Here is a 23,995-nt window from a genome sequence, read left to right on the forward strand (position 1 = left end):
ACCAAGACCTGGACATGCTGAAAAAATAATGTATTTTTTATTAAAGCTAGAGACATGTTTGGTTAGAATGATTATGAAATTGATTATTGGCTTTAAAGTCACATGTACAATTTGAGTATTTTAGAGTTTATTTATTTGATAAATAATAAGTATGCCAACTTTGTTGAACAAGCTTAATGAGAAGGTAATAATTCTCACTGCTTGTTTTTGCAAATGTAAAGTTGAGTTTGGTGAGTACATGTCCCAGGCAAGGATCATTGCATAATGAATATATGAGAATAATTATTCCATTATTTTTCGGTAATCTTCAATGAAAACATAAATTATTTTAGGAATTGGAGGACGATTTGTCTTTATTGTTCAATCAAAAACCAATTATTTTCAATCAATAAAGTTTACGTAATCAAAAATAAATATTTTCAATCAAAGAAAAATGTGTTCAAATGCAAAAAAATTGCAAATAATTGAACACTTTTTAACTTTGAAAATATGAAATTTTTGATTGAAGTAATTTTTTTTTTATTGAAAATATTTTTAATTCAAATAGATACAGAATAATATGGCCCAAATAGAAAAAAAAATATGACTTCAATTAAAAAATTAATAAAAGAAAATAATTTCAGTCAATGTTTTCAACCAAAGTTAAAAAAAAAAAAAAAACAAGCGTTCAAACGTTATTTTCGTCTCAAATATTAATTTTATTTTTTTTTGCATTTGAACAATGTTTTTTTTTTTTGATTGAAAAGGCTTTTGATTTAAGTGACAGCTTTTTTTTATTTATTTTTTTTAATTGAAAATATTTTATTTGATGGATTAATAAAGACAAATCTACAGGTACCTCCATTGAAGAGGCTTAGGTAGAAGTTGAAGGCGGATGTAGCGCCCCCTGCTGGTGGGTGTGATGCGTGCAGGCAGGCGGAGCGACACATCCTCCATCACGGAGAGCAGTCCACGGTGCAGGAGGACGGAGCGGAGAGCTGAGGGCGGACAGATGTGAACTGGACTACGGAAAGACCACAAGCTGCACTGAAGAAGGACGACCTGTGACTGCGAACATGTGGCAACCCGCGTCGGAGCGACTGCAGGTGGGTGACGGTGTGGAGGGAGTGTGTGGTAGTGGTTTAGTGTCGGAGGGGTGAGGAGGACCCTGTTCTAGCGGCGTTGGAGGCTCTCAGAGCCGCCGTGTTAGTGAAGGGAAGGGACGGCTGTAGCCTGGAGGGACTGATTACAGCCCATGTTTTTATAGTGCAGGGCTTTAGCTGTAGGCTATTTAAACATTCATTTAACGTGATTTAAAAATAAGCACGTTTCTTCTCTCTGTCCCTGTTTGTTTGTTTGCTGGTGCTACGTTCAAACGCACCTCTTCACGTTTGTTACGTCAACCCTGAACCTAACGCGACACAGACACGGTGCGATGATTTGTGCCCCCACTCAGTATTCATGTTATATTGTAATATTCACTCAAGGTCAAGTGTTAGAATAAGATTTAAAAAAATAAAAAAATAAATAAATGAATGTGTACTTTGGCCCCCAGGCCTGCTTCATCCATGTCTCTCTACCTTCTTCTGAAAGCAGGCCTGTCCTCCTGCTTTACAGTAATGTAAACCTCTAGTTTACATTAGTGTAAAATATACAGCGTCAAACCGCTAGTTTATAACATGTGAAGCGGAATAAAAGCATCCGGCCCGGTGTAATGGCACGTATAGGAGGTGGATGATACCATGGAGTCAACCATGCACCGTCTCCTTCAGACGTAAATGCTCTCCAGATGTCGCGTGCGCTGTGCGTGCCAAGTGAACTTGCACAATAATGTTCAATGTTTCCCTCACTGGCGTCCAGGAGGTTGAGGAGCGGATTGCTACAGCTGACATCTTCTGTTGTTTACCACAGCAAAGTGTGTTTCATTTCTTTCTGAATCATCACCTCGCTGCCCGCCATCACAGGGACTTTATACGTGTCGCCTAGCAACCGCATTTCACAGTGCCGCGTTGACGGCGCGCAGCTTTTTGAACGCTTTGATTTCCGGTCGATTGGACCCAACAGTGTCACTAGCAACAAGATATAATCCTTAATAAGTGGATCCTGAACTGATGGATGATTTTTTTTTATTAATTATTTTTATATTGAATATATTTTATTTAATCAATCTAAGTGGCTGTTGTTGGTGTAAAATGTTATGTACATTGTCAGCTATTTCCCTAGCTTTTGACATTACTCACAGAAAATATGGGCATTACTAGCTGTGTTTCCATCACAGTTTTTTTTTGCAAGAATAAAAGCAATATTTCTAAAGTTTTGACAAAGTACAATTGCGGTTTGAACGTGTTTCCGTTAGGTGGTTTTGGGCAGGAGCTTTTAGCCTGGAATCCATCATAATCTCCTTGTAATATTCAATGTAGTTTGGAATCGCTCACCAGGAGTTTGAGTTCTGGGGGGCTGAGCGGGGCGGGACACGCGCAGAGTAACCAATCAAACGAAGAGGGGGCGTGATGACCATAGTGCGACAAGCTAAGCCTATTTCCGGCATAGGAAAATGGCGTCTAGTTTGGTTCAGACTTGCGGTTTTAAAGCCTCTTATCGTTGTGGTTTCAACAATATATCCAGGTCTTTTAAAACCAAGCAGAGCGCAGCTCCGAACGTCTTCTTCGTGGTGGGCGCCATGTTTGTTTTGACACTGCTTGGTGCAGGAGAAATGACGTTCTTTCTGTACGGCTCTGATTGGACTTGGTTTCTTTCGAACTGCGGAAGTGAGCAAAAACGGCGGCATTAGCATACTCACTTTCTTACAAAAAGTAAGCAAGTGGGTGTGACTAATTGCTAGGTTAGCTTTAGGCAGGAGCCGCATAACTCCTGTTAAATCCTTCAGGTATTTCTATTGCCAGTTTTTATTGCGCTATTTGCGCATTTCCATGGGTAATGTAAACAGCTATTGTCACTGTTTTTTGTGTTTTTTTTTTGTTTTTTTAACATGGAATCACTCAAAGCTAAACATCTCTCCAGAGTTTGTGCCCATAATCATACTTACTGTATTCTAAATGAAATACTACAAACCAGGACAATCAGAGAGCATTAACATCTGCCATGTGACAAATATCTTTTTTGCCAGATATTGGCAGTTATCTGGTTTATAGATCCTGATTATTGCACCATTCACACTTAAAAGGCTTGAAAGACATTTCTATTCCCATTAACAACAACACAATAGATGTTTTTTGGTTCTTTTTTCAGGCATTCAATTTAAGAGTAGATGTTGCTCTTTACCTTTTTTGCTTTACAGTTTTCGCGATGTCTCTCGTCTTCCTCAGAAGCGTCTCACTGACAGCGTGTGACGTGTCAGCCGGCAGATCTTAACAGCCGGCACGTGTGGCACTCCCAGCAGAACTGTCTGATCCACCGGGTCCGTCACGCCCACACCAACCGGCATGTCGCGGCGAGCCCAACACATCCAACCGCCCCGCCGCGCGCGCCGTGAGCCCCGCCGCGCGCGCCGTGAGCCCCGCCGACTATTTTTTCTGGTAATGCGAAAAGGAAACGGCAACACGACTCACAAGAACTCAAAAAGAAGCAGCACTGCAGTAAAACCTAAAATCTGCAATATCAGACCACTGCAAGAGAAACGTACACGTTATCCATTAAGACGGGGCAGAAGAAAACAAACACAAACGTTGGCTCAAGGAGGCCATAGAAATCAGGAAGCGTGCAAAGAAGGCCATGAACAGAGATGAGGGGGCTATATGCTCTCACATGCCTGGGACACAATATTACAGAAAAAATAGTAATATCAAACATCTACTCTTAAATTTAATGTCTGAAAAAAGAACCAAAGAACGTCTGTAATAATAAGATGAAGGTTTTTGACGCCGAAAATCCCTGATATAAGCTCTCCGATAAAATGTTTTACTCCAGCACTTCTATCCATAGGTGACTGTGGTTCCCACTCCAAGAAAGTCACCTACTGTTGCTGATTATTGTTCTCTGTTTGAGTAACATCTCTTAATCAAGCCTTTTCTAACATTCCACACTACAAAATAAGTAATAAATGTATGTATGATTTCTGCTGATATCATATCAGCAGCAAAATGCTGCCGCCCGGCTTCTCACCAACTCTCGCAAACACGACCATATCACACCTTTCCTTTACTCCCTGCATTGGCTCCCGGTCCTTTTCAGAATCCAGTACAAACTTTTGCTTTTTGTTTTCAGTTCCATCCATGGCCTCGCACCTGTGTATTTATGTGAGACTCTGACCCCTCACCAGCCAATCAGAGCCCTATGTTCTGCCCAACACCACCTGCTCGAGGTGCCCAGGTCACGGTACAAACAATGGGGTGATCGTGCTTTTGCTGTGGCAGGTCCAAAACTCTGGAACTCGTTGCCGCTTGAGTTATGTGTCATCAAAGACCTGCCCCTGTTCAAAGCAAAGCTAAAGACTCACCTATTTAGGAAGGCGTTTGATACATAGTTTTGTGGCATTTGTTTTAAATGTGATAATGGTCTGTTTTTAATTATATAGTATGCTGTTTTTAAATTGTATTTTTAATCATGTACAGCGCTTTGGTGAACTTTGGTTGTTCTAAAGCGCTTCAGAAATGAAACTTGATTGATTGATATTGGATCAATATCGGTATCGGCCGATACGCAAAGCTGCAATATCGGTATCATATCGGAAGTGAAAAAGTTGTATCGGGACATCCGTAGCTATTTGATATCAATATCATATAAAAAATCATTCTACTTTTCCAGGATTATCACCAAAACCTAAAAGTAATTCAGTTTTGGTGCAGTATTGGATGTAAACAAACTAAAAGTGTTTCCCAGCTCAGTTTAAACTTTTGGGATAACAAGCCTTATGCCATTCACATAGACTGTGGCTTTAATATTTCTTTGTTCAATGGAGTGACAACCAGAATGTTTATGTAAATAAAAACATTCAAAACATTGAGGAGCGATGCCAATAAAGCTGTTTTTAGAGACAAGCAAAGTATTAAGTACAGTTGATAATTATTCATAATGCTGCATGTTGAAGTGTTTCTATCACAAAGGCCTAATAATTTATTCTCAACATACTGTACACACTTTTTAACAAACAAGTCTTGATACTTAATAGTAGATATAGTAGATACTCAAATTTTTGGGTACTGTAGTTTTAATTTTTTTTTTTAAGGCTGCTTATATAATAACGTCTCAGACTTGACCACTTTTCTCATGCAAACATAGATTTCCTTACACATTCCCACATAATTTCTGACAAAATAAAGTCTGCTAGACTGGAATTTAACCGTGATTATGTCTACTCTCGGTGTAATTGTGAAGTGTAACGCTATTTAACTCGTGCTCATGTACTGATTTTGATCTAGTTGTTGGGCATGAAGCATTTGGACCCCATTAAAACTTGGTTTGTTCAGCCTAACTCAGATGGGTGGGGTCTAGAAAAGAATTGTGTTCACCACTGTATATTGGCACAGTAATAGTTTTTTGACATCGGTACAGGTAGCAAAATGTAATTCTGCTTTAGAACTACATGAAGCTTGTTTAAAGCAGAGAATAATTCTAAGGGCAAACCAATGAGATCCAAACACTTTAAATACAGATATCATAAAAACTTAAAGTATTTAATTATGTGGTTTGAGAGGTCACGTGAAACAGCTTTTAAACCACCACATTTAGTTTGCCAAATTCAGAAATGTGGGAGCGTTAAAGTCTTTGAAAGTTGTCAGCCTTGAATAGTTCACCAAGATAGTAGCAACATACCCAGGGCTGCTTCATCTGTCTCCAAAAAGGTAATGGGAACGTGGTTTTTGTTAGGGTCTACCACATGTTATGACTTTAATTCTATCAAACATAGCTATGGATTAACGGTTCTGGATCACGCTGTGCTTCATGTGGAAATCAAGGACTTCAACAAGGAACTTTCCCCACCTGGCAAGAACGGATTAATGGTACTCTGCAAGATCGGCTTTGGCATTTAAACCCTCTACAGAGTGTATTATTGTTGGGCTAATCCCAAATTTGACCACAAAGTGTCATGGTCTGTGAAGAAAATGGTTGGCCATGCATCTAGACACTTACATTAATGACACACCTCTTTGGAAGAGTCAGTGTCTGTAATGTAAGGATGTCATTGTCTTTCCATTAATTATTGCTCTGTCGCTCCCTGTACTAAAACTATAAGACCACTGAAGAACTGTGTTCAAAGGCTGGATGGAAAATATATCTGTGTGCTGTTAATATAGACCTGTTTCTGATAATGAGCTCACACGGAATCAACTCCTGCAGACCAGCTGTGGTGGAACCGTGATAAAGAGTATTGTATGTTTATCTTTTTCTTTTCCAAAGTCTGCCACAAATGTAGCTGGATTGAACTTGATTGATGACTGTATGAGGCCTGTTTGGAGCAGCATTTTGTGGGTTTAAATGTTGTGGTAAACCACAGGATCCCCTAGTGAGTCATTTTCATGGACTGTCTCACTCTTTCGAATCGGTAGCAAGTATTAAATAACGTAAATTACCTTAAGAGGAAATGTTTTTCATATACCAACAGTGACACCTGTATTGTGACCTTGGTCGCCATAGCAGCAACATCCTTATCACTGGTGTCCTTCATTACTTTACTTTTTATCCGGAAAATGAGTTGAACCTCTCAGTAAGCTGAAACAATATTCACAATCACATATTATGTGATTATGTTTTTATTTACCATGGCATCTGTCCTTTTTCCTCCTGTTCTCTGTTGCCATAGCAACAGGTTTTGCAGGATTTTCCTTTCACGCTCAGGTGGAAAGGAGAGAAATAACATGTGGCGGTGATAACAAATAGGTCATGGTGGCAGCGTTAAAGAGAGCCACTTGTGTTTGTAGATTAGGACGTGTGCTGAAATGGTGTGTTTGTGCTGTGTCATTCTTCTGTTTGATGCCTTGCTTTTTGCTTCAGTCAGTTTCTGGTCCTTCCTGCTCAGACAGAGCCTGCGTTCGTAAAGCAACATGTTGCACAAGTTGCTTTGGTCGTGTAGGACTATTCCCATACACACGCTTTTTTGCACACGTACATATACACCCTACTTCCTGTATTCTTATTGCCTCCAAAGCTGACAGACCTTCCGCTCTTTTGTAAGTCATGGTTTCAACTTTTGACACCTAGGATGTGTGTGATGGGCCCTTAAAAATCCATGTTCTTTTTTTTCCAAATTCTTTGTTTTCCACATAGATTTTTGAAAATTCTGTTTTTTTTTTTAGGAATATTTATAATTTTTTTCAAAAAATAATGGTTTTTAACTCCTGTGAGGAAACAAAATAAATAATAATAAAAAAAAACCATAATTAAAATTGTATGTCAAAAATACAAATTAATGAACAATTAAAAGATATATATAATTTGAACTGACATGGATTATTCTGACTGCTCCTTTTTAATTATTTTGCGAAGAGCATTGATGTCACCACATTTCCCTTCAGGGTGGAGTAGTTTACTGAATCTGAGCAGGTTTATTGATTAAGTTTTGACCAACTTAACTTTAATTTAGGTTAATTTAAATCATCCTGATGGCATCATTCCAGACTAGGGATGTAACGATTAATTGTAAGGCAGTTAAAAATCGATTCATAGGTATCACGGTTGATATCGATTTTCTGACAATTGAATCGCAGTACTTTTTTTAACCAGCAGTGTTGGCGGCGGGCGGAGTCTGCTAATACTTTCTTTCTGGCTGCCTTCTACACTTAAATATGTTAATAAATGATTCATTACCCCTTTAGCACCGAAAGAATATCTGGAATATTACTTGAATATTGTAAAAGTCACGTTTTTCTATTAGCTCTGTCTGCTAGCATAGCTTCTCTTCTTCACTGCAAGATATCTGCATGCCAACCGACCACTGGGTTACCAGCGCCCTCTGCTGGTCCAAACAAATATGACGTAAATCAGTGCAATGACGGTTTTTTTTTTTTTTTTTAAGTCCAATTGTTAAGACACAAAATACATTTTCAGTTGCACTTTTAAAAGAAAAAGAACTATTATGCAGTTTTGCATTGTTTATTATAGAACCAGAATTTAAATTAATAGGCTTCATTTTCATTTGTATTATTCCTTTATTTATTTAATTCAAGATTTATTTTTAGTAAAATTGCATTGTTTTGAATAGTTTATCAAGGAATTCTTTTGACAATGAAAAACAAAAGGAAAATAATACAGTATTTTCTAGTTTTTTTCCCAAAAAAAAAAATTGTCTACAGTCCCATTTTGTAAATGAAAAAATCGTGAGAGAATCGTATCGTGAACCCAGTATCGTGAATCGAATCGGGAGTTGAGTGAATCGTTACATCCCTATTCCAGACCGTAATGACTAGACAAAATGAAATTGACGAAAGGATGCATCAGTTATTTCACCACTAGTGTCCACAATATTTGACAGTTTTAGAAGCTATCAAGTTATCATTAACCTAAGATATTTAAGACGCTACAATCCCTGGCATCGGTGGTCTCGTTCATAACGGCCAACTTTTTCCCACCGATCTTCTGTAGCACTAATGAGATGTTGTTACTCAAAAACTCTGGACAGGTGAAGCTCTCAAAGGCTGCTCACGTTTTCAGTGAGTGTCCCAGCACTTCACCGTAAATGGGCGGAGCTTCACAGACATAAAAGTTATGATTGGCTCTGTATTTTGGAGTGAGTGATGAGTTGCATAGTGTTTTGGGCAGTTTAGACGGTTTTTCGAGTGGCCACTTCCACATGTGAAACTGGCCAGTATGGGATGGGGGCGGGCGGTGCACTGAATGAACAGCCCCCCGGAACCATTTCCCCATAACATTATGTCAATTTTTCCACGTCCAACAGTGGATTCCGTTTTCATTGTTCAATTCCATTAACATGGAAATGATAGGGCCCTAGACACACAGGCCTGAGCAATGAAAGAGATGCAAAGCTGACAAGCTGGAAGTAGAGGAGGCCAAACATGACAAGAGTGTGTCCATGTATTTGTAACTGGGACTGTCTCTGTCTTTATTGTGTTTGCATGTCTGTAATACTCTGTGTGGTTGTCTGAGGTTGCTCTGCAGCCACAGCTATGTTACTGAGAGAGCAGTTATACCCTCGGTAAGGTTTCTCTGCAGACTAGCACAGGAGCTGGCCCCAAAGCAATTTGTAAACAGACATTGTTATAGTTTTTATTCAGACTTTTGTTCTTTAATGAATAACTATTAATGGATTCAGGATGTCCTAATCAAATTGGATGTATGGAAGCTGATATTGCAAAATCTAAGGTATCGGCAACCGTTAATTGCCCTAACCTAAACTTGTTTGCGACATTCTGGAAGACTCTGTGTTCTCCTGTATCGTTTTCACTTGCACGCCCTGACTGGCCTGTTTGAAATATTGTGGTGGGGGAACTGTATGTGTCAAAGGGTTGTTGATGCTTTACAGACAGTCTCAGTTTGTCCCCCACGGGCTCTGAGGTTAGGCCACTCCAATTCACCTTCTTCTGCAGGAGTAACCTACCAATCACAGCATCCGATTGTTAACCATCTTTTAAACTTGTTTGAGAAAAACAGGTCTTCCTTTGCGTGGGGACCTCCCACAGTCCAGTCTGGTTTGAGCTCGTTCAGACATATTTTCTCTCGTAAACTGTCCCAGGATGAAAAAGGGGAGGCTGTAAACACAAAGAGGGACGTATTAGAAAGTCCGGTGTTTACCATCCCAGGAGCTCAATACTTTTGGTCTCAGGATGTAACTGCACTGTGTGAAAACAGTCCAATAATAGGTTTAAAGAACCAGGATTCTCTGGGTTTAAGCAACTTTTTAGTTAAACTTACCTCTTTAATTCATCTCAGGTTCTATTTATTTACTGGCAAAGGGCAAACAACTGTTTGTTTGTTGTTTTTTAAACTACATCTGTTTGGATTCATGTCTGCTGTTTTTCACCCCTGCCTCAAAAGACCGCTTTGGATCATTAGACCACATGTTAGACAGTTTAGCAATGTTTGTTACTCTGTAATACCCTAAAGAACAAATGTTGGACAGGATGTGCATTCCCAGTACACGTCTAGTGATCAACGGGTGCGGAATAAATAGCAAACCAAAAAAAAAACCCTATGTTCAGCAGTGGTGTTGTTTACCTCCAGGCACACACATAATTACCATTGGGTGTTCAAATGAATGCATAAAATCTCAGACACCCACACAAACCCTTAAAGGAATCACAGTGTTTATGTGTTTCTTTTAGTTATAACAGTCAGTGTTTCAGGTAAAGCATCTTCACTACACTGGGAGCATTTAAAAATCTCACAATTTGTTGAGTTTTCAACAGATTGACGTAACAAACTCTCAGTCTCCTGGTTGGAGTGTTTCAACCTGTGTGTTCAGAGGACAAAAACATGGTTCTATTTATGTTGTGTAAGAAAATGAGTATAAACCTGTTTCTAAATGGAGTCATACGGTTGCACTTCTGATTTATGGCAGTATAGCAACAGATTAAGCTCTAACATGAATGAACGTATCACTCTGTAGTTACTGCCCTGAGGAGCGGCTGCTGCCGTCAGCTTGTTTCTGCTTTAAGCACACACAGGCGGCTGTGATCTCAGCTGCTACTCAGAGCAGATTGACGACCTTCACTCCACATCCAGATTGTAAAATGAATTCACCTTGGATAAGCTTCTCTTAAGATTACACGCGATGTATCCCATCTCTTCTCGCTCTTTCTCTGTAACCAGTACATGTGGCGGACCCTGTGCGGTCACAGGGATCCTCGAGGACGCAAAGTGGTCCATTCCTCCTCAGTGTTTGTGACTTTATTCTTTGCTGCTCCACCTCAGTCTGCCTTTTGCTGCTTGATTTGACGTGTAACTGTTGTGTCTAATGTCGCGATGGAGCCTGCTGCTGGAACGTCCATCATTACACTTTTACGTCAGTGGAGCTGCCAATAGTAACGCCAAAACAGCTCATGGAGCACACGTGTTTGTAGAAAGATCTCTTATTGGCTGACATCCAGCGTCACGCTCCTGTATTTCTAAACATGCTTTACAGGGCCAGGAGAAGGAGAAGAGATTCACTGTCCGTTCAGAACACTTAGGAATAAAATATGCTCAAAGATGATTATGGATTTTTGACCAAATGTTGCCAAAAAAACTTACCTACTGCAGTTTTCATTTGACTTTCCTTGGTGTCTGAACAACATTTCCAGCTGTGTTTCTTTCACTTCTGTCCTGATCAAACCCAGATTTGTCTCGGTAAGTGTGGCCGAGCGCCTGCTTTCACCCTATTATGAGCTATCTTACAGGTTACTGACCTGAGAACACTTTTTTCCTGTAAGAACACTCCCATCCTAGCTTAAATGTTCAATTTACCATCTGTGACCCGGTAAGCTCATCACTATCACTGCCAATAGTCTGAAGCCATGATTTGCATTCATGCGATTATTTGGGTTCTCTTCTTAATGAGCAACAATCAAAAATTCCCACCAGTCATTAATCGGATGGAATTTTCAACTTTAGAAAAAGCGAGTAAGCATAATTTCTTGGCAGGATTTTGAAAAGCAATTTGAAGTATGTTGACCATATGTTGTAATATGATAAGTTGTTATTAAGTTATAGTTTATACTTTCTGTCCTATTCTACCCGGTGTTTGTGAATTATTTCCTCCCAATATAAATACATATTATTCTTATAAGGAGAAGCAGCAGTAAGTCAGTGTTGATTAATCTACTATTACAGTCATGTGTAGAGTTTTTGCTGCTATGACGTTATGTGTCATATTTTCCCGATATCAGTCAGACAAGTTTTGGAATGGCAGCATTTAACTCTAGCAATGGCAGCTTTTTTAAATCCAAGCATGAGCATTTTCTTATGAAAGTATGGACAAGCTGTCAAAATAATGTCACAAAGAGAAGAAAATGAATCCAAACAACACAAGCTAAGGCAGCTCATCGTCACTTCTTAATAGGAAGCTTTGGCACTGACGTTAAATCTGACACTCATCAATGAGAATTTATTATGGATTTTTGGAATGAACCCTTGTTTAAAAAAAGGAGACAGTAACAAACTACAGACTGTGCAAATTTATAGTGTGACAGTTAAGGGTCTATTATTGTATGGTCAGAAAAACACCAGCGGGATTGCTCATGTGTTGTTTTTGACACTTCTCAAAGCGTACCACAATTTAATGTGTTCTTCTAAAGGACCCTAACGGTCCTCCAGCCCAAAATGAGTTTGGCTCATCCGATTGGACGAGACAGAAAACTCGCCCAGGCCCAAGTTAAAGCCAGAAATAGAACTAATAAAAGCAGTATCTTGATGAGGGGACTGTTGGGACTTGGGGAAATTAAAGAAAGAGAAAACACTGAAAGGCAGTGAAAATATTGTGAATAGAAATCTAGCCTCAGGCTGCCATGGCCCTCCGCACAGGCCTTTTGCTCCTGGTGGGGGGGCAGAAAGACCAAGCACACCACCTCCACCCTCCTCTCACTTCGTACCGGGGCCAACCGCAGGAATGCAAGCCGCTGTCAGGAAGCTGTAAAGTGCTGACGCGGAGGTCAGCGAGCGTTTACACACATGTGGCTTTACTTTCACAACTCCATCTTAGTTTTTTCTCTTTTTTTCTCCCTCATTTGTGCTTTGTTTTTCTCTTCTTTAAAAAAACAAAAAAACAAAAAAATTTATTATTATATAATTATTATCACAGGATTAAATTCAAACTGAGCGCAAAATTTACTTGAAATTCCAAAAGATAAACCATTACATGGAAGAACAGCCTTATACAGTATGAATAATGCACTCATAACTTGTATAATATGTATTATTTACATTAAAACCATGGCATTCTTGGAACAAAATTTGTGAACTGAACCTTCAGTTGCATGTACATGATGAGGCTCTACGCTGACATTTTTCCCAAGAAGCACATGTGCTCTTAAAGTAAGATATTTGGGAACAGTAAATATTTTTGGGAAAGACAAAAGATACTTGTGAGCACAAAAACTATTGATTTATCATTCATGTTTTATTTACATTGTGATTTTTCATTTATTTCCTCTATGTGAACTAAACACCAAGGTAACCAGTTGTCCAACAAACTCCTCAACAGAGGGACCGTCCAAGCTGAACCTTATTAACACTAATTAATGAAAGAAAACCTTAAATCTGTATTTAAAAGACAAAACAAAAAAAGCAGACAGGACAGAGAATTTCTACATCATAGAACATGAAATGACTGTATGGTTAATATTTATTAACACAAAATGTGCACACATGGGTTTTTAGGAGCAAATGCAAGTGACGTTGAAGTGCTGGACTGTAGAGTTCTGCATGAGGTGTTGCAATGCTTTCAATTAAGAAGTTCTTAGTAAAGTTTTCCTGTAATGTCTCTCGATCAAAGTTGCTCTTCTTGGCTTCACTTTGACACCAGAGAAGACAGAAAATGTTGACCATGTGTTGCCTTTAAGAAGTGTGAGTGAGGATATGGGAAAAGCTTTGAAACCATTTGCTTGAGTATGCTTATAGTGTTTTTAGTTAAGTTTAGAAGTATTTTGTCCATTCAACCCCATTCTTTTTTGTCCCAATGCATAACAAATCTTCATTGATGGATTGCAGGACATTAGACGCTCAAACATTCTTAGTTCTCAGCTAAATGTCGTAGGCTATTCTAGAAATGTTGCTACAGTGTACCAGTATTTGATGAATTGCCATGCCGAACAAATCACAATAACTTTTGATGACCTCTTCACTTCCCTTTTTTAAATCTGCATCAATCATTTGAAGCTGATTATGAAACTAAACAAGCTAACATGCAAAGCTAAAGTGAGCAGCATGTGATCATTAATCTTATTAGCGTCCAAATGTAAGCACATTGATTGGAAGCATTTGGCTCCGATGGATCACCATGCTGCCAGAATGGTTGTTGTGTCTGTGTGTATTGTACTGGCCAGAGAAAATTCTAGGGACTAGCATACTGGTTCCAGTGAAAGAAGCAGACCTTTTGCATAGCAACTGTTAGTACAGCAAGGACAAAGAGTCCAGTGAATGCATTCCTCTAACTTTTTGTATTTTAAAGAAATGTTTTGGCAACTTTGTAAATGTGATCCACAGGTGTTACTAAAATATTACAAATATTGGAGGACATTTCAAAGTAGCTTTCCTGCCTTTTATTTTCTGATGGCTTGGAACTGATTGTTTTAAGTAAGTAAAAGAATAGGTCCAAAGTCCTCACGCAGCAAAATGAGCCAGCGGTCTGCAGGTGTCTGCTCCGACTTAGCTGTGAATGTCCTGCTTTCATTAGCAGCTCAGTTGTGTCTGGACTGGTTTGAGGAAGGCCAGAAATTCCACAGATTGCACAGGTCCAGATGGCACATGTGGTTCTCCTCGGTTTCAGGAAACACTGTATCTTATTTTGATGAGGAAGTCATAGCTTCACTTATTAACTCATTATATTCAGTTAGGACAGAGGTGTCAAACTCATTTTAATTCCGAGGCCAAATACGGACCAATTTGATCACAAGTGGGCCGCAGGTTGTAGGCTGGAAAAACAAACAATTTCAACATTAATGTGGCCAAGTTTGCACTTTCAGTTATAAATTCAACATAAAGTATGGAAGGCATTAACACTATGTTAGCAATGAGTGACAGATCTGATTTTTTTTTTTTTTTAACCAATTTTTATTTAATTTGGTAAGATATTATGGGATAATTGGAGAAATTTTTTTTGAGTTCTTTCAACAACAATTTACAACTGAATTATTTGGTAATTTTCTCTTTCTCCTGCAGGCCGAATCCAATGCTCTGAAGGGCCAGATTTGGCCCTCGGTCCTTGAGTTTGACACTTTAGTTAGGAAGGTAAAAAAAATTGCAAACAGTTATTTCTCTTACCCTTGTATTATTGTCAGAATGTACTTCCTATTGGTTTCTTTGAGGTGTAAAAGAAATACATCAGTAAAACTAAATACTATTTTATAACAACAACAACAATAAAGAAGGCAGCTGGCCACTGGCCAGTTCAATTTCCAATATTTAGTTCATATGAATGACCAAGACATGGATGGCATCAAAGTTACTTGTTGTACCACATTAACTTGTCTATATCTTGAATTTACTTGTCCTTTCTCTCCATCAGCACTTTCAGACCATGCTGAAGACCAAACTGAATGTGTTGACGCTAAGGAAGGAGCCGCTACCCACGGTGATCTTTCACGAGCCCGAGGCTATTGAGCTGTGCTCGACCACGCCACATACAAAGAACAGGAGCCTTACGGGATACAAGGTAGGATCACATGAGTGTAATAATCCTCAAAGCCAGCCCTGTTCTTATTAGCACTAAATCTGTAATAGCATTAATTATACCATAATCCAAAGATTTCAGCACACGTGATGTTCTTTGTCTGAATCACATCTTTGTGTAATTATGTTCAATGCATGTAAGAAGTTTGATTTATAATGACCTTAAAGCCTTTCTACGTTTACACGTGAAAGCTAAAGGGCTGCAGATTAAAATAGCAAACAGGATTTTTTTTTGGAACATAAAACCATTTGAAGACTTAACTTTGTGTCTTCGTGTAATGACTGCCTTACAAGAAGCATTAGATAATTACAGCCCTTGACCAGTTGCTAATAGCCCTGGTCAATATATCAAGATTCAAGATATATCGAGTTTTCTATTTTGGCGATATAGAAAGTTACAATATTGTCTATATCGATTTTATTTTCTTACAGCTAATTTTTTAATTAAAATACTTGTTTTAGGAGTGGCTGCTTTTGCTACTTCTGAGAATAGAATAAAAAGCACAGTTAGATGGATTTCTGAGTGCACCCTAACCCAGACCTACATCTAAACAAGCCACAATACAGAACTCACTCACACGTGCTGTCCCTTAGAGGAGAAAAAGCCTAAAGTGGCACATATTGTGCAGATTTAACCTTGAATTGTCTTTCTGGTCAGACTTAATTGAGTTTAAAATATTGACAATTATATTGTATATGGCCTAGTTGCTAACTATTTTTTTTTTAAATATAACCAGGACAGCAGTGTGCAGTACATTAATTTTTTATGGTAATCAATAAATCAGTTGTTTACTCCATTAATTGGATAGTATAAATTTTAGATTTTGCAGTTTAAATTCCTCTATTCCTCTTGCAGTCTACTTCTATTTACTATAATTGTAGAATTTGTTTGACTGAAGTTAAATATTGAATACTTCAGCACACTTCTTTGTTTTGCTCAACTAGGTTTTCTTAAATAAGTAAATACATCACAACAACAGCTAAATGCAGAGGTGGCACATGATAACACAGTAGGGTAGATCCATTGGTCTCCAGTTAGATCCAGAAAGCTGATACGGTTCACTCTCCCTCCCACTGACTGATTCTGCTTTGTTATTGCCATAGGTTTGGTCAATGACCCTCATGGTTCCTGCTTTTAAATGTGCTTTTCCCTGTTTCTCTGACCTCATGAAGAGTTGTGCAAGTTTGAGTTGTCAGTTAATGTTAGTGACGCAGCACTCTTTGTAAGTATCGTATGTAGTGTTGCTACGCATGCCACATGTATCTGAGTGCTTGTCTATGTCTGTCCACTGCATGTGTTGATGAAGATATAATGTCAACACTGTGTGCTGGTATCACTCTTTAAAATCACCATGTTCCATTTTAAATTGTTTATTATTTGACACGTCTACAGTATCTACTGTAGATGGGGGAGTGAAGGAGATCCACACTGCTGGAATGTTCTGTGTTAATGTCAGCAGCTGATAATAAACATGATATGTCGGTATCTGATTGTCGACTCTGGTGCATCAAACAAAGTGCAATTCTTGAAGTAGCTCCCCTTTTTGGACACTTGTTGTGTTTTTCTCTGCTGTGAAGGTGATGTAACTTAGGGTGTACTCACACTGGCAACTGGGGCCGTTCCAAGCTCACAGCAGGAATCCCCCCCTCCCTGTCCCTTTTCTGGCACGGTAGAACGGACGTGATCACCAGCTCAACTCGGTTCCCACAGAGAAACACATCATCACGTTAATTTATGACACACGTATGGCGTTACGTCACCATTAAGCGACTCTGGGTTTGTTGTTGACAGTACATTCTGTTAATTTCATATTTTCTGTTGCGTAGGGTAACTATAAACCAAGAATTACCCAGACACGTGCTCTTTTCACGGACTGGGTTTCCCAGGGCCCCTGAACGCATCACGTTAATTTAAATGACCGTAACTCTGCTCATATTTGTTCTATCGGAGAAATTCCACCAGTTTATGAAAGATAATAAGTTGCTCTTTACAGCCAGTGTTGGTACATTGCGGTAATTTTACTCACACGTAACGGAAACATTAAAGATGCCGTTTTGTTTTGACGAAATCGACACAAGGAACAGAGAGAACCAAGTGAGTGAGAAAGAAAGAGATAAATTAAAACAGACCAAATAACGGTGGATTTATTAAAAATGAAAGACTCTCTCTGACGATAAAAACCACCATGAATGGAGGTTCAAATGGATCTGAAAACAAAGGAGGAAACTTGGTATTGCCACATGTGCATTAACACGACATGACCTAAGAAGAGAACTAAAATAAGATTAAAAATAAATAAATAGTTGCAACATTTTGCAGTCTTGTTCCAGGTTCTGCTGTCATAATATTCCCATCCTTGTACTTCCAATGTTTAAATGTTTTGTCTTTAAGGTTCATGTTACATTTTGCAAAAGGTTGCACTATATTTCTGGCTTATTGATTTTTGTTTGGAAAATTATTACCCTTTCTTTCAGACATTACATTTATTTGGGCTTGTATTTGTGATGTTCTGTTTTTGGTTACGTTTAGATGAATAAATTAATACACTACACTTTGCTCCCCAAGACACTTTGTTTTCATTCTACAGAGTTTGTGAGTATGTGTCCCAGAACACTGAAACACCATATATATATATTTATATTATTTATACATTAGCAGCAGTACAATGTCCAATTTCCATTTTTTTCTGGGTTATATAATAGCCAACTACATGTGTCCTGTCCACAAAATACCAGTAATATGTTACACATTTGCAGCAGTAAAATGTCCCATTTCCATATTATCTGGTTTATATGGGTTAATATACCAGTAATATGTGTTTATATGTATATTTAAACCCTCGGAAATACCCGGACCTGATGATGAGCTGCTACACTCCGTTACTGTCCCGCTGTCGGCTGATCAAAGAGAAGTCCTACGGTCATGTTGTCCTCTTCCTCCATGAGTTCTCTGTGGTGTTGTTCATATATATATCAGCTAACGCCAACTCTGAACTTTTCATCAGCTAACGAGCACTTCTGACACCGCTATCATTGCGGAATGCGGATGTTTATGTGCCGTAAAGCGTCGCGCGGTACCAACTTCATCACATTTTGCGCGCGGGTCAAGTCGAGTTGTACGTGCGCATGCGCGGCCAACCGTGCCATTCTGGCACGCTGTTTGGACCACCTCTTCCAGCAGGACCATCGGGCCGTTAACCCCCCTGCGGTGCAGTTCACACCTACGCAGGCCAGACAATGGCCCCCCATGGTTTCACACATGCACAGAGCTGGTTAGGAACGGCCCTGGTTGCCAGTGTGAGTACACCCTTAAGGGTGCTTTAGAAACATCATTGATTACTATCCAGGCCGAGCTAAACTGAGGGCTGTGGTGAGACAAATTAACCCAGCAATGCAGATTATTTGCTTCAACAATTTTTCAGAATTGACTGAAGTAGATTTATTAAATAAATTATATCACACCTATTTTAACAGAACAGGAGATCTTTGCATTTTTCAATCTCCATCACATTCAAATCCTATAGCACTCCCTACGCAGAGCTTGTGTTTGTAGCCTTGTAGTATTTTAGCCCAAAGGTTGTAATATGTTACTGTAAGATTGATTTCTTTTACCTTTCATTGTCAAAAGAATCCCTTGATAAACTATGCAAAACAATGCAATTTAATTAGAAATAATGAAGAAGAAGCCTATTCATTTAAATTGGCTCTACATTAAACTATGCAAAACTGGATAGTAGTTCCTTTTCTTTTAAAAGTGCAACTGAAATAGGTATTTGTGCCTTAACAATTTGACTTTAAAACAAATCCCATATCAAAAAAATAACAGAAATAAACAAACTATGGCTTTCATTCTCTCTCTTGTTTCTCCCTTTTGCCCCTCTTACCTTGGATTTCACATTCTTTCTTTCTCTTTCATTTTGACTTGGGGAAGCCAAAACGCTTCCGCAAGTCAACTGCCAGGGCGCTTTGTACTGCGAGTCAATTTCAGACTAGTGATGTGAACCGTGATACCTTTGAATTGATTTTTAACTGCCTCACAATTAATCTTTACACCCCTTTTAGACTTTATATAACACTTTTTTTCTTTAGAATTATAATTTGCAAACAAATTTATGGGAAGAATCCCAAAATAAGTGGTAAATCAGTAATTTCAGGTATTTAATTGCCACTGTTATATGACTGTTTTGTTTATTACATTTTTCCGTTTCTCTTTTTTTCCCCCATCTTATGCAATCTAAACATTTTACATCGATAGCCCACAAAAAGTACCTAAATTGTATGAAAAGAAGCCCTTGCATTAATTTCACTGTTCACAAAGGGCTATTGTTGGCACTTTCACCACTTTTTTTGTTGTTCATGCAGTCATTCAGCAGCAACAAAAACTATATGCATTAAGTGTTTACTGGCAGAACAGAATAGAGGACCAGCAAGGGGAGAGAAACATGAGATCAGATAACCAACAGAAACTTTACGATCTTAAAATTCAACACAGATGTTAGATGTTGTTGTCCTCTGTTGTTGGATGTTTGTTAGGGGGTAATGAAATTAAGAAGTTTGGTCCTTAAACTGAGGATATCTGCACAATCGAGAATGAGTTGATGACAAGTCAGGATCTGAGGGGTGGATTTACTAAGATCTGAAATAAATGGTGTTAAACCAGGTCCCTAAATCTTTTGGTGGTGCTGTTTCCTCACCAAAGCATGTATTTATTAAATCATTTATTAATGGATCATTGCAGTCCACACAAATCCGACGTTGCACACCCTTGAGCCAAGCAGCAGCCATGTTGAAACTCTCAGGTCAGTCTGATCCTGAACCGCAGAGATATTTGAGGAACACACACACACACACACACACACACACACACACACACACACACACACACACACACACACACACACACACACACACACACACACACACACACACACACAGACACACACACACACACACAGAGAGGTTCCTTGCTTTTATAAAGAGATACGTCTTACATTCAACACTGCACTGTTAAAGTACTTCACACATTCATATTTTTATTTTAAACATACATGTTTATTTGGTTGTGTTATAAAACAATCTTGACAATAAAGTTGAATCTTTATAGAATTAAATACTGTATTCCTCTTAGTAGCTTGTTCACTTGAATGATGTGCTATGCGTATGGAAGTTATTAAGAGTTTGCAGAGCTAAGTAGATGCTAATGAATTAAAGCAGCTTTCCTTTGCATGCCAAACAAATTAGTTACGGTTTAACCCAACCGTCATTCATATTCATGGTGCCACCTATTGGTTAAAGGAAATCATAGACGTTATATTTGCACAGAACAATTCAGGAAAGTTTGTGATATAATCCTTAAAAATTGTAAGCTACGTCCCAACACGTTAACATTTCTGCCACACCCTGACATGCAACACACCTCAACGTGCGCCACTTCCCGACGTGTATGGTTGCAAGGGCCCGTTCATCGCTGCTTGCAGCTTTAATTTAAATAATTTTTTTATACCAGAAAGGTTAACTGGAGTCTTTTTTTCCATCTCCGCAGTGTTTTGGGTCAACATTTATTGCAGCTGATCTCTGCGTGTGTGTTTGCACCTTCTTGTCAGTCGTACTATTTTCTGATGCTAAAACAATCACAGCAAACAGTTCCAAGTTTGATGAATTGCATTGCACCCACTACATTATTTATTTGCATTTCCTCCTCCCATTTTTTGCGCCGCTTATGATATTCACCTACTTTACATATTCGTCAGAGGGAAACGGGCTAAATGGATTGTGGGTGCATTGTGACGTGCAGAAGACGCGCAGTCATTATTCCATGGAGCTTGTACCCCTTTTTAGCGCGTGGAGTGATGTTTGCACACATTTTAATACCCCTAAACCTTTAGTGAATCTGCTCCTCAATGTATTAAGAACAAATTTGACTGAGGACTGGTTAATCTGTTATTCACACTATTAAATCATCATTACCTATTGGCCTACTGCATTTGTTTTTATTTGATATAAACAAACACCTAAAGTTGGTGCTTGTGTTGCTTCATCTGCAATCGATCAAGTCATTGTAATGCAGCAGCACCGGCCAAATGAATTCACCTCTAAAAAAGGTTTAGCAGAAATGTGAGTTTAGATGAATTTGCTTCCAACAATCAATCCCAATGGCTTTAAGAAAGATTCAATAAACTGATATTCAAATGCTGCAATAGTTGTGTTGCATGTCACTTATCTGAATGCAAGTTTGCATCCGTTATATTCACCTATCACTATTTTTAAAGTAATAAAGCACCCAGTCAGTTAAGAAATGTGCATTTATATAATATCATGGTCTCCAGCTGCACACATTAACCAAACTATCTTGAAAATAGTCTCAGTTTTTATCCAAAAATAAAGCAAGTAATATAACTAACACTTTTTTTTTTACTTCATTCATGCACGAGGCCAGTGTTTCTCAAATGGGGCCGGGGTATGTGATGGCACTACTTTAGATAGAGAGAGTGTAACATTAATATATAAAAGCATGAAAGGGAATCTTGGTCTCACACCAGGTGGGAGATGACAGCATGACAGGACATGATAAAAAAAACTAGTCATGAGACACTAAAACCTGTATCTTTTCACTTTTTTACAAAGTTAGATTCTTTAAAATGTGTGTTAACCCTCCTTCATTCCATCATCGTGCTCTATAGTTGTTTTTTTTCATAGTATTCTGAGCAAAATGTTGTGGCTGGACAAAGGGGTACTAGGATTCAGAAATCAGAGAATGGTGGTACTTAAGCCAAACAAGTTTGAGAACCACTGCACTAGGCTATCAATGGAAAAAAAAATAAAAAAATCACCAATTAATTTGGTGAAAACTACTTTATGACGTTTTTTTTTTTTTTTTTTGTTCTTCACGTACTGCATGACTCCTCTGTTCCCACAGCACTCCTCTGGATTATTTTAGGGGATAAATCCAAGTTTCTGTGGTTACCAATACATTGCTAAGGGAATTAAAAATAAGCACACACAGACAAACTTTCCTTTAACTTTTGCAACACTCGAATCCACCTTCTTGGCTGCTGCATCTCTTAGCTTATGTAACTTCACTTGCTGTCTGTGTCTGCCCGTCTGCTGCAACACCTCTGCTTCCTCTTCTACCACTCAGACATTACGGTCTCCTTGTGGAAGAAATTGGAGGAAGTGGTCGTTTTTACACTGCTGGATGTGCTTCTTGCTTGGTTTATATGTGCAACCATATAATATGAAAGCAGTAATTATCCAGTTATTAAGATGTGCTTTCAAAGTCCATCTTTTTAATGAATCCTTCATCCCTTCCTCCTCCGAGTTTACAGCGAGGCAGACAGGCTGCCCGAGAGCCCTTGTCTTCCTGCCAAAGCTAACACTCAGTGTGGATGAAAGGCCACCTGTCATTGCCCTTGTCAAAGCAGCACATTCACAACCACTGAGAAAATAGGCACAGTGCTCCTTACTGTAGCCTTTAAAGATATCTCTCAAAGCCTCTGGGACAAAGTTGGGTAAACATACCGAGTTTTTTTCTTTGGCAGCTCGCGACACGTAACCAGACATTCTTAGTCTGGATAACTGGCACCAAGAAGCCAAGAGAACAAGTCACTATTCTGATTAAAGTTTTTTCCTGGAATATTGTGAGTATAATAGAAAAGCGTGGATTTTTCTGTATCTTGCCAATCGCACACACGGAGCCCACTAACTTTGCAAAGGAAGAGCAGATGGTTATTCTGAACAAATGGATTGAGTAGAAACACATTGTTCTTACCAGAATAAACACTACTTCAGACAAAACAAAAATCAATGATGTTAAAATAAGGCTAATGTCCTGATAATAATACATTAATTAGTAGGGTTACAATATGTAATCCTGACTTGGATTGAAAACTTGTTAAATATTTTTTCACAAAAATATTTAAAGTGCTAGTTTTACACACTATGTTGGTTTATACTCACTGTTTAATGTATTTATTAGTAGTAGGTTAGGCACATGTAAGAGGATTTAATCCTTTTTGGGGGTTGCGTTAAATTTAAAACGGAATGCCACTGCGCCAAAAATGTAAATACAAAGACTTTGAACTTCACACTGAAGTGGTCCTAGTATTTTCTAGCCATGGGTTTTGATTTGGTTCCACTGTGGTGATATTTTTTTGTTTAAACATCTCATGTTAAAAGGCAACATAAGCCAGATAGGCAAACATAGCTGATCATATTGAAGTCAAGAGTTTTGAAACTAAAATCCAGCTGCGTTTTCATTACCGTTGGAAATGTGCAAAATCTAAATAGCTCAATAAAAACTGGTAATGTAAACACCTGAATTTTGAAAAAAACACTCAAATATTGCTAAAAAGTTTTTACGCTTTCATGAGGAGATATTTCAGATGTTTGAAATGTGCCGCAAAAGCGCTATGGAAACACTTTTTCCGCAAATACACATCACAGAATGTGACCTACATAGTCACATGACCACTTCTTTCTGAGAATACATGGTGCGGTACGTGTAGACATAAGAGGAAACCGAGACATTTCTTAGCATTATGCTTTGACGGCGACCGTGGCTCAGGTGGTAGAGGGGTCTTCTTCTGATCGAGAGGTTGGGGGTTTGATCCCACTCTTTACCGGTCTATGTGTCGAAGTGTCCTTGGGTAAGACACTGAACCCAGTGGTTGACTAGCGCCTTGCATGGCAGCTCAGTCCCATTGATGTGTGAATGTGTGTGAATGGGTGAATGAGCTGATAT

General features: G+C 38.7%; 1 protein-coding gene across 1 annotated transcript in view; it reads left to right on the forward strand.

Moving 5' to 3' along the window:
• Positions 1 to 925: 925 nt before the first annotated feature.
• pid1 (phosphotyrosine interaction domain containing 1) overlaps positions 926 to 23,995 on the forward strand; it is a 36,546-nt gene continuing 13,476 nt past the window's right edge. Inside the window, exons 1-2 of the mRNA XM_028465750.1 lie at positions 926 to 1,085; positions 15,092 to 15,238. Coding sequence (XP_028321551.1) covers positions 1,056 to 1,085; positions 15,092 to 15,238 — 177 coding nt within the window. The 5' untranslated portion in view covers positions 926 to 1,055. The remainder of the gene's footprint in view (positions 1,086 to 15,091; positions 15,239 to 23,995) is intronic.

Source organism: Gouania willdenowi, chromosome 13 (assembly GCF_900634775.1).
Source record: "Gouania willdenowi chromosome 13, fGouWil2.1, whole genome shotgun sequence".
In the NCBI taxonomy this organism is placed as follows: Eukaryota; Metazoa; Chordata; class Actinopteri; order Blenniiformes; family Gobiesocidae; genus Gouania; species Gouania willdenowi.